The 12,265-nt window shown below is 33.1% G+C and overlaps 1 protein-coding gene across 1 annotated transcript; it reads left to right on the top strand.

The window, feature by feature from the left end:
- The first annotated feature begins 207 nt into the window (after positions 1-207).
- LOC121780735 lies at positions 208-1,754 on the top strand. Its single transcript, XM_042178365.1, has 4 exons — positions 208-643; positions 749-974; positions 1,057-1,502; positions 1,597-1,754. The coding sequence occupies exons 1-4, from the start codon at positions 275-277 to the stop codon at positions 1,612-1,614; spliced, it is 1,059 nt and encodes a 352-aa protein (XP_042034299.1). The 5' UTR covers positions 208-274; the 3' UTR covers positions 1,615-1,754.
- Positions 1,755-12,265: the final 10,511 nt, after the last annotated feature.

Raw genomic sequence — 12,265 nt, 5'->3', positions numbered from 1 at the left:
AACATTGGATTCTCAAAGAAATATAAGTGAATAACTGGTTGAAATAGCTGGTCTTGTGTGTCAATATTTTGAAGTGGTAGTTCTAACTGTCTACGCATATCTGTTCTTTGTAGATGGATTCGCCTGCAAAAAAGGACAAGACCATTGTGCAGATGTTAGAAGAGATAATGAGAAATTATTATATCACCCGTCTTTGTATCATTTTCTGATCTACACTAAGCTGTCTCAGAATAAGAAAAGGAAGCGTACTCCATTAGTTCTTCCTTATAGCCAGATGGGCAGGGTAGACTTACAAGTCAGTCATATGAATAGGTTAGTCGGTGTTACCGACACTGACTGCTTAGTCAACCTTAGGATGGATAGGAATGCGTTTGGTAGATTATGCTCTATATGCCGACAGCTTGGAACTCTTCGTGACAGAAGGTCGGTTTATATTGAAGAACAATTGGCCATATTCCTAAGCATACTAGCACACCATAAAAAGAATCGTATCACTAGATTTGACTTTTTGCGATCGGGCCAAACTATTTCCTACTACGTAAACGAAGTTCTCAAGGCTATCATAAAGATGCACACGTTATTCATTGTGAATCCTGAGCCAGTTCGCGACGACTGTGTCGATTGGAGATGGAAACACTTCAAGGTATTATTTCATCAATTGCAATTAGTTAATATACATTCATCGCACTCGATTGATCATTTGCTATGTGTCTGATTGTGTTGGTTATGTACATTATGTTTCTTGTAGGGATGTCTTGGCGCTCTAGACGGTACTTTCATTAGCGTTTTGGTTCCTTCTGCCCTCAAACCTCGATTTAGGAACAGAAAGGGACAGATAGCAACAAATACATTGGCAGCTTGTGATCGGGATATGCGATTTACATACGTTCAACCGGGGTGGGAGGGATCTGCCGGAGACGCTCGTGTTTTGAGGGATGCGGTAAACCGACCTCATGGTCTGAGAGTCCCATTAGGTATTGTTTCCAATCTTCTGTGTAAATATTTATTTGATATTACGTATTTCTTTTCTGAACAAATACCATTCCTCATACCTAGGGAATTATTACCTCTGTGACAATGGTTATGCAAATAGCAATGGATTTTTGACACCTTACCGAGGCGTCAGATATCACCTTAAAGAATGGGGCCCAAACGCTGATATGCCTCAGAACCCTGTTGAGCTGTACAATATGCGACATACTAAAGCGCGCAATATTATTGAACGAGCATTCGCTGTGCTGAAGATGCGATGGGGCATACTCCGAAGTCCATCATTCTACCCCATCAAGGTGCAAATTCGTATAATTAGTGCATGTTTCTTGTTACACAACTATGTCCGGGGCGAGATGGCTGTTGATCCATTAGAAGCTCTTCTCGAGGATTGGACCGATGGACATGGAGTTGATGAAGACTCCAATGATGTTCCATACGTTGATTTCATCGAAGCAACAAATGATTGGAACAACTTCCGAGATCAATTAGCAACCACATTGTGGAATCAGGTCTAAGTTTGAATCTTCTGTACTTGCATTGCTGATTATTTTTGTTGCATAATAAGAGTCTGATAAAAAAAATTGCATAATTTCTTTTTTGCAGCATATTAGCGGTGGCTGATGATTTTAACTCATGTGGATTAAAGTTGCACATGAGATGCTTACTAGGGTTAGACGAGGATAATATTGGAAATAAGAAAAATATATGAGGATATTTCTGGTATTTCAAGCTATTCTTAAGTGCTTAAAATCCAAACCAAACATTTGAATTTAAACTATAGAAACCATAAAGGACAAACCAAACAATGGAAATATTTCTCTCCTATCATGAAAAGGGAATTACTAACAAGAGCAATTCCTTTTCTTGAGAAACCATAAAGGACAAATCAAACTAGCCCTTAGTATAGAAATTAATTTTGATAAAAATATACTCCTCCTGAAGTTGACTTTGGCACGATTTTAATAATCGTGTGAAATTTAGTACAACTTATATTTATATATTAATTCAGAAAGTGAAATTTAATCAGACCTTATATTTATATATTAATTTTAAATAAAATATAAGTGGACGAGTTAGTGGAATACAGAATTAGTTAATAAAAATGACATAAAATGTAAATGAAATTACTTAATTGTGAACGGACAAAAGAATATTTTGAGACACTTAATCCTGGATTGAGGGAGTACTCTTATTTTTAAAATTTGGGTTAAGGTTTAATAATATTGGGCATTTTTGCTCATAAATAACTGTTCTTTGGGTATGAAATCACCTAAGTACAATAATATTTAAATTCCTTTAAATTGGGCTGTTGCCATGTATTTTTAAATAAAAAAAATTTGGATTCTCAAATTAGTTGGGTTATTTTTTAGCAAAATTTTTATGTTCTCTCATATTTTTTATTTTTCACTTTATTTTATTCTCTTATCACTTAACCTTTAAGCACTAATATTTTAAATTTAGTGCCCGAAAAAAATGTATCAACTATCTTATGACCGAGGGAGTACTATGTTTAGAATTATTGTTGAAGATTTAAGATAAATTGAGAAGTAAAGAAATGATGATGCATAATTATGATTAGTTCCTTGTTAGATGGGAGGAGGATAATATATTCATTTTAGAATTTTCACTTGATAAGTTTGGTACAAAATTGATTAAAGGTACTATATTTAGAATTATTATTCATGATTTAAAGATAAAAATGGTGATGCCACATATGCAGAGATAATGAGTTTGTGTAATAGTTCATGTGGTAGGACTAGCTGTTTTTGGGTTCTATTTTCTTCTCCGTGGTCTGCTATTTTGCCAGCTTCTACTCGCCTTATGCAAATCTTGAGTGTCTTTTGCTATCAGCCCGGCCCAATAATTGTCGTACCAAGGACTTCATGTTCGAATTCGAACAAAAGATTTGAGTTCTTGTCACATGCATGTTCAATTGGATCAAATCGAATCGAATTATAATGGAGCAATAAAAATATTGCCCACAACGAATAAAATCAAATCAGACCCGATGCAAATTGAGCTCTTGTCACGTACATGTTCAAGAGGATCCAGTCGAATCGGATTATAATGGACCAGGAAAAAATATTGCCCAACATATAAAATCAAATCAAATCAAATCAGACCGGACCGGATGCAATAAAAATATGGCCCGGCCAGGCCCGGCCCGGCATACTTTTATTATAAAATTATTGTACATGAGACATGAGATTTCCAAAACGCAGAGATTGATGGGTAAAGTGGAGAATTATTTGGGGTGCGTGCTACTGTTTTTGGAGGTAAATTAAAGTTAGGTGATGTGACTCCAAATAATTGATTTTGGTATGTCTCTGCAATTTGTATGTACATATAGTATAAAACAATGTGTGTGTGTGTGTGTGTGTGTGGAGGCAACAGTTGTATAGTTGTCATGGCGTCAGCTCTTTCTCTTCCACCCAACGCCCAAAGATTCCAACTGTCTCACTTTTCACATCTTCTAGCAATATAACCTAATCCCCTCATTATGCACCAACTAATATGTTCCTCTACATATGGATCATGTATATGTGTATGGGGCCTAGCTTAGGTAGATTCCCATCTTTAGGTAGCATTGTAAAATGATACTATGTGATTTTTTTTATTTGGAGCGTGACGAATAATTACATGACACGTTGACGAAAATTTCAAACCGGCTACCGATGATAAAATTACTTATTGCTGCAATTTTCTTTCCCTGCCTTGATAAGCACGACGTGCGTGAGTTCATGGGTGTGATCGTCTTTCTCTGTGTTGTACAAGGGATGTGCTGAGTTCTACCTTTGGTTTGGATTGTTGGTAGAATTTGTATATTTGGTTGTTAGTAGATTTCTATAATAGTATGTCGGCGACTTATAGAAAAGGGTTTTATGCATATGTTGTTTTTATTCTTGTAACAAATTATTGTGGACTGCTTTGTTGAACTCATACTCATTGGTTAAAGTTTGACTACTTTTTTGAATACATATATACTTATTATATTTGGTAGTTTGAGTATTTTTTTTAACTAAAAAAACACAACACGTTTGCGTCAGAGTAAGTATCGTTGAGTGGTCGTCGGCATTTAAATGTACAAATATTTTTATGTATTAAGTAAATGCATTTTTTGGATATAAATTATATACATATATAAAGGAATGACTTGTATTCTTTGTCGTAGTATCACATTAAATTAACCAGATTTCATTTTTGTTTATTCATTTTATACTACATTAAATATGTTGATTATATACATAATTTTGCACTATAATTTTAATATCCAAATAAAATCTGGTGTATCGATAAAAGAAATAGTAGACCAAATAAAGTGGGACGGAATAATCATTCATGAGCTTATCATGAATTTATTAAAAAGCACGTTTGAATTATTTAGATAGTTGTGTCAATCAAATTGGCCGATTTTCGAGGCATGAAAAGAAAGTATTGCATGCTGTTTAATTTATCTACTATACTATAGCATTGTAATAAAAATGGAAATAACAATATACTACTATAATAAATATATCTCTCATGTTATATGTATCATCGATTACTTTACTTTGAGCACACTAACTAGAACAAACTGGTGTAAAAAAAAAATATAAATCTCCATATTTCACCGAAGAATTCGAGATAACATACCGGAATTTTCAATTTCAGCACACAAATTTCATTATTTTATCCGGATTAGACCAAACTCTTATGGTTCATATTTTGTGCTCCAGATAGACCACGAGGTAACGTAGATGCTACAAAAATATCTTCTTCACAAAGTACCGGTTGGGCTTGAGCCTTGAAGTCTTGGAATGCAATTTTATTTTAGATATTTCAAACAGACCACAAGGTAACGTAGAAAATGGAGATCCAAATCTTCTTGTGAAACATCCTAAAAGGGCATTAAATTAGGACATGAAGCATGCTTCTGCTTGATTTGGAAGACATAGTGAAATGCTCCACCCCTCAGATGAAAAGTACAAACACAGGACAAAATCTTGCAATCGAAGAAAATGTGTTCAATCGCATCTGGTCCCTCGTTGCAAAAGGTGCATCGATCATCCACAATTCCAGTCGCGCCTAGTGCCATCCACCTATAGAATTTGTAAGTGTTTAGTGAGTTAAGTACTGGTGAGACAAGTAGAAAATCAAATGAAATAATCGTAATTTATTTCCCAATATACATCCATACAAACTAAAATGAAAATTTGGGTGCCTCACTCAAAACCAAGAAATGAAACTATTGAACCAAAACCCAAATCATTGGAGACAGATATGAAAGTAAAATAAATGGGAGGTTGTGATGTTTAGGGATTGTGGTCTGAAAAGAAGCAGCAAAAGGAAACTGGTCCCAATTCACATGGCAACAGTCACCTTTGATTTCCCTCACTGCTTAGCAATCTTATGGTTACTTGATTAGACAAACAACTTATCATGTGTTATATGCTCTTGCAACATCATTTATGTATCTATATTATTTTGTCCCATTTTTACTTATTTCAACATTGCCAACTACTATTAGTATTTTAATTTCAAAAATTTCTTTCTATCAATTTCTTTAATATGTGTAGTTTGTGATATGCAATAAATGAATCGTACTACAAGATATATATAAAAACAAACGCTCTATTCAAAACTACTAGAGAAGAAAAGCAATGGATAAACATAAGACAACATAAGTAAAGGAGCAGTACACATCCAGATATTATCCGTCAACCTCATCCACATCAGAGACTAGTGGTCTCAGAGGAATTTCAAGTTAAATAAGAAGAGTACTTGTGATCGATATTTGACTTGTTTCTGTTAGAAAGAGATAGTTCAAAGGTAAATCATCGATTTAATTTTGGTCAGTTCCACAAGGTTTAGAAACGGAATATCAAATCATAAAGTGATTTGTGATTAGGTGAGTGAAAACAAGGTCTCTCAAAGATAAAATTGGAAATTGAATGAACATGATATTTGTGATTTCATTCTCTTTTATATGAAAGTTTACAAGTTATCATGTATTTTTCAGTTAAATACTAATGTACAATTGCGCTGTTCAATAGAAAGACAAACTATAATTTTCTAAATCAAAACTAGAAAAATAGAGCTTAAAGTTATTTATTTGCTTTTCATGCTAACTAACTGATCTTACTATTTCTTATTTGTTTGCTTTTCTTGCTTATTTTTGTATGTATATTTATTTTTGTACACCTTTGTAAAATAATTATCTAGGTGAATGAAACTATGACGAACTAGATATAACTCATTATCATACTTACAAATAAAAAAAAATTAGACCATAATTTATTTTTACAATTTTTGACGGAAATTATTATATAAAAATAACACAATGTTTAGGTTATGTTAAAATTCTCACGCAAGATATTTTTGCAAAAGACTACCATGTTAAAAAATAAAGTATATTAGAATAAAAAATCTAATATTTTTACTGCCATTTCTTTCACATATCATAATTCCATCCTTTACTATATACCTACACTAGTATATGTGTCACTATCTATTTATAGATGAAAAACACTAAATTTCTGCTAAATTCTTCCAACACAATTAATTATTAGACCTGAATTATAGGTGTGTGTTTTAATATTATGAGTTGTCTTATTCGTATACGGTTGTGTAGTGTCAATGATGTATATTAGTATATTTTATGGCTTCGATTAGTTTTTTCTCGATTGGTAGCAATTAATACTGACATGGTTTTATCACTTTATGACTGAATTAATATTCATAATTAATTTTCTCGATTGGTAGCAATTAATTTCTTTGAATTGCTCCTGCAATGCTAAGTTTGCCATATTTTTAGCTTGAATGTTTTGAATCGGATAAAATAATATTTTAAAAAATAAACATACTTTTGGTTTCCATCATATACAGTGGCGGAGCCACATTGGGACAAGGGGTACCACTGTACCCCCAAATGTCATGCTAATTATATATTTATATGTGCTAATAACTAAACAGTGGTGGTGGTGCAGCGGTAAGTTGTTGTAATACTCTACATGATCAGGATGCCTGAGTTTGATCCTTTTCGGCAGCGGTATTATTGTTTTAATTAATTTTATACACTATTTAATTGGAAAATATACTCCAATAAATAAACATTACAATAGTCTAAGTAAGCGTTATTATTGATTTAATTAATTTTTATACAATATTTAATTGATAACATATACTCCAATAAATAAACATTACACTAGTCTAGTAGGAGTATTTTATATTTCTGTGTTAATTATTCTAAACCAGTGGTTCATATATAATTTTTTCTATAATAAACACTATCTTAGAGTAATAGTATTTCAAATAAATACTTTATTTTAAAAAAATATATATAAAAATTGAAGTAAATTAACATAGTATATTTTTCTTCTATACAATAAACGTCACTTTAGTGTTATATATGAAGCATTAAGATAATATTATGTTAATCTTAATTTATGCTAAGTCGGAGTTTGAAATTCCGAGTAACTATACAAATTTATTGCACCCCGAATCAAAAGTCCTGGATCTGCCACTGATCATATATCATAATTGGGGAAGACATGCACAAAATCGAAGTGAACATACCTAAATTATTGACCACAGATAATTCTCTCCATGAGAAAACTGTTATCTTTTCCAATCTTAGTGTCGCCTCTGTCAAATACTTAGAGAGGGAAAAAATTCGGACATCAACCTTTAATCCACTAGTGTAGTTGCCTTATCAATAATTTTTCTCTCCAATTCTAAGTTTGCAACATAATCAAGAAAAATCAAAACAAATGTTTTGAATAATTAAACCACGAAACAACATAAAACACGAAAATCTATAAATTCTTTATCATTTATGTAAAGTTAATTATTGATATTGTTGCTTAGATATCTCATATCACCATCAAAGGTAAAAACAAGCCCACTGGAAGCCGGTGTTTGTTATGTGACACACCTTTTAATACAATCTTTGGTTGTAAAGTTTCAAATATAATATAGATAATGTATTATCACCTTATGAAATATCATGATAAAAGTAGAATCTTATTCATTCCACCTCAATATCAATTTATTTTGCATTTGTTTAGCTAATCAAATTGTAAATTTTACTCATATATATCTCAATTTTATTGATACATTAAGCAAATACATCTCAATTTATTGATTGAAAATAAATATTGCCGCCCACACTGTAAAAAATAATATTCAGATCTTCAAATTCAAAGAGATAGAGAATGTGTGTTCGAATTAAATAAGACCTTCAAAAGGATCATATTGTCATTACGAGCACTTATTTTATGATTAAATGATTATAAAATATGCTATTAAATTATTATTAGTTGCAACTTGCATATCAAAACCTATCATTGTTTTTAATTTTCTACATCAATATCATCGAAAAATAGTTACAAGAAATTTAATGTTATTCTAGCTACCTATGTAGGTATATAGAATTAGAATCGGTAAAATTAGGTCATATATATATGCTTTGGCCCGACACGATCTTAAATTGTTAAATTCAATCATGTCGATATTGCTAAGATGAGCTACACAAAGCACCTATAAGTAGTAGGCTAGAAGCTAGGTAATACAGTTAAAAAAATTAAATAAAAAAAATGTGAAAGATTATATAATGGTTATATACATTACTATAACATAATTTTCCTAATATAGTGAGTTTTTAGTCCGAATATAATTATAAAAAATTAAGTTCGTTTGTAATTGTGTCAACTCTTCACTTAATAACTCAAGTTGAAAAAAAATTCATACGTTTTTATTGTCGAATGTGGATTTCTTGGCAAGTATCTTCATCTTTTGTTTTGATGTCGGTGTTATTACCCATAGTGATGTGGGCTATTTCATCAGTGTGATTCTTGCTTCTTATTTTGTGTCATTTGATGTGATTCATCGATACCTTTTTCGTTGTGCCTTCGTTACTTTGATTTTTTTGGATGTGTCTTAGCTGGCGCCTTTCAGTCCGGTCCTCGAGTTAACGTAACTTTATTTTTTGAGATTTATATGTGCTAAATAGTTATTTCTAATCAATCAATTGATAGAACACTAGATATATAGCCTTATTATTTTAGATGAAATACATATTACTCAAGTCAACGAGCCAAAACAAATATCAGCAAGATATTACGAATTCAAACAACATAGGTCCATGTGACAAAAAAAGAAGGAAACACAAAATAAACGTAAAAGATGGAGATGGCTAGACAAAAACTACCAACCGTAGAAAACGTCCGCTCCACAAAAAGACTAAACACTAAATACCAAATAAAGACAAGACTTGAAGCCATCAACAACACGAATACAATCAGAAGTGTACTAACTACCAATGCGTATACAAACATATGTACCTAAATACCTATGCTTATTCTTGATATATATTAATATTGGGAAAAAAATAAAGTAATGGTAAAATAAACATGAGGTCTGATGAAGCATATAAACAAGTATTTGAAGGTGCATTATATATTTCTAAAATTGAAGAGGTGACAGTCTTGCAGCCATACCATTTCTTATCCCAAGTCACCCAAAAAGGTGTGTACAAATAAAATATGTGGCATGATCCAACCAATTTAAGATTTCCCCACACACTGTAATTATGATGTTAAATTTCATCAATTTTTATATATTATTAATTTATTATATACGTCGACAGATTTAGGAATATTGCTATTCTAGAATATATGCACACCAATATTGGTAACACAGTTAATTGTTTTATAGAAATATAGTTTTAAACGTCAAGTTTGTACATATCATAGTTTTATTTTGTAAATATATTATTTTGTCAATTAACTAAGGATGCAAGATATTTATATGTAAATTGAGTAAAATATAAGATTAAAAAATAAATGTATAAATAACTTATTTTAATGAGCTATATATATGTAGTCCGAAACCTAATTAAGTACTCCCTCCGTCCGTTATTAGGAGTTTCATTCCTTGGCGGCACGTGTTTTAAGAAATGTTAAAAAAGTGGGTGGTAGTGGAATAGAGGTCCCACTTGTATATATTAATTTTAAATAAAATGTGAGTGAAATTAGTTAGTGGATGGTGGGACCCTATTACCATTTATGGTAAAGGTGAACCGGGATTCCTATTTACGGACGGACTAAAATGGAAAAACATGACTTCTATTCGCGGACGGAGGGAATAATTAATTAGGTCCACTTTCTGTCTTAAAAAAATCGGTTTAGTCTCAACTAAGCTTTGTATAAACTTATTATACTTTTTCTTTCCAATTCGTGTCATACATCTTTTGTTACTACTAAATCAAAGTCAAGACCTAAACTAAACCTATTACCTTAAATTAAGTATTTATCCTTTTTGTTCTAAAAAAAACTATTCTTTTATTCCCTTTGAAAATTACAATTATATCATGGGGTACTATACAAAATCGTTAACTATTTTAGAAAGAACATGCAAAGACATCTATTTTCACATGAAATTTTCAGCATTTAGCCAAATTAACCTTTTTCCCTAAAACATGTACAATTTGCAACACTATTTAATTTGTTTCCACAACAAAGAACCAAAGCTGTTTTGAATAATATTTAAAGAAGCCACCAAAAAAACAAAACATCAAAATAAAACATGAGCAAATTACTATTTATATCTGTATATAATAATCATTCAATTATCTTCTGCACACCTGCATTGAATTTGTAGAAGTTGATTGCTTAGATGCAATTGATGATGCTGCAAATATGGTGAAACGCGCTTCATTAGCTGAAATGGCTCAGGAGCCGTCAGATGCACGATCGAGTAGAGATTAAATCCTAGCCGTAGGATTTAAACGCTTAGTTGTAGTTTAAAAGGAGGGAAATCGGATTTAGAAAAGGTAATCTGATTTTTCCACATTCTCTCTGAAAAATTCATCTCCAAGAAATAAAATACATTCTTCAAGATTCTCACTTGCAATTCCTTGCTTAAATTCACTCCTACAATTCGATCGCATCTCCGATTAATCTCAACAAGTGGCGCAGTCTGTGGGAACGGCGGAGGTGGCGATTGATTCTTACGTTGATTGAGCTCTGGATTGGATCAAAATGGCTTCTAGGTTTGAGGCGGAGAAGTTCACGGGAAAGAACGATTTCGGTCTTTGGCGAATGAAGATCCGAGCGTTGCTAATTCAGCAGGGATTGGCGGATGCGTTGAACAAGGATGATCCAGAGGTGGTGCTCGATGATAAGGCCAAGGTTAAGCGGGCGGAAGTACTCGCAAAAGCGCATAGCGTGGTGGTCTTGAGTCTAGGAGACAAGGTCTTGCGTGAGGTGGCCAAAGAAACCACTGCGCTAGGAATTCTTGAGAAGTGCGAAGAATTATACATGACAAAGTCGTTGGCAAATCGGCTCTTCATGAAGCAAAGGCTGTATCATATCGATTCACAGAGGATAAAGATGTATTGGAGCAGTTGGAAGATTTCAATAAGGCCATTGATGACATTGAAAATATTGATGTCAAGCTTGGGGAAGAAGACAAGGCTATACTCTTATTGAATGCTTTGCCTAAGTCTTATGATCAAATGAGAGATGCTATCTTGTTTGGCAGAGAGGGAACTGTATCCCTGGTGCAAGTACAATCGGCCATAAGATCTAAAGAAATCCAACGATGTACAGAAAAGGGGAATGAGCCGACGTCCGAGAGCCTCAACATAAAGAAATTCAAAGGCAAGAAGCCGTTCAAGAAAGAAAGAGATGCTCCCAGAACCAATGGCATGGACCAGAAAGAGAGGGAATCTCGTGCTTGTTTTTGGTGCAAGAAACCGGGACATTTGAAGAAAGATTGTTTCGCATGGAAAAGGAAGCAAGCGCAAGAAGCTGGTCCATCTAAATCTAGCTCAGATTGTGTGCAAGAAATGGAAGTCCCGCATGCACTGAATGTCATGGAGAAGGGGTGTGGAGAGCCATGGATATTGGACTCTGGTTGTAGCTTGCACATGTGCCCAAATCTTGAGTTGTTTGAGGAGATTTCTGATGCACATGGATCTGTAGTACTGGGAAATGATCAAGTGTGTAAGATTGAGGGGATTGGGAAGATTCGGTTCAGATTAGATGATAATTCCTCTGCTATATTGAATGATGTCAGATACATCCCTGAAGTGAAGAGAAACTTGATCTCTCTGGGAATGTTGGAAAGGAAAGGATGCTCATTCTGCTCATCAGATGGAGTCATGGAGGTGAGAAGAAATGGAGTTGTGGTCATGAAAGGCAGAAGAAATGGCAGTCTATATTATCTCTGTGGCTCGGCTGTTGTACTAAGTGAGCAAGTCAACAATGTTGGAGTGGAGACTGCTGTCACT

This window comes from Salvia splendens, chromosome 20 (genome assembly GCF_004379255.2).
Source record: "Salvia splendens isolate huo1 chromosome 20, SspV2, whole genome shotgun sequence".
Lineage (NCBI taxonomy): Eukaryota > Viridiplantae > Streptophyta > Magnoliopsida > Lamiales > Lamiaceae > Salvia > Salvia splendens.
This window is presented reverse-complemented; position numbering and strand designations above follow the sequence as displayed.

Excerpts from the sequence above, each read along its gene's own strand:
- LOC121780735 (XM_042178365.1), top strand. The coding sequence starts at position 275 with ATGGGCAGGGTAGACTTACAAGTCAGTCATATGAATAGGTTAGTCGGT. Across the intron at positions 644-748 it reads GGAGATGGAAACACTTCAAG|GGATGTCTTGGCGCTCTAGA; the intron begins GTATTATTTCAT and ends TGTTTCTTGTAG. Across the intron at positions 975-1,056 it reads TGGTCTGAGAGTCCCATTAG|GGAATTATTACCTCTGTGAC; the intron begins GTATTGTTTCCA and ends CCTCATACCTAG.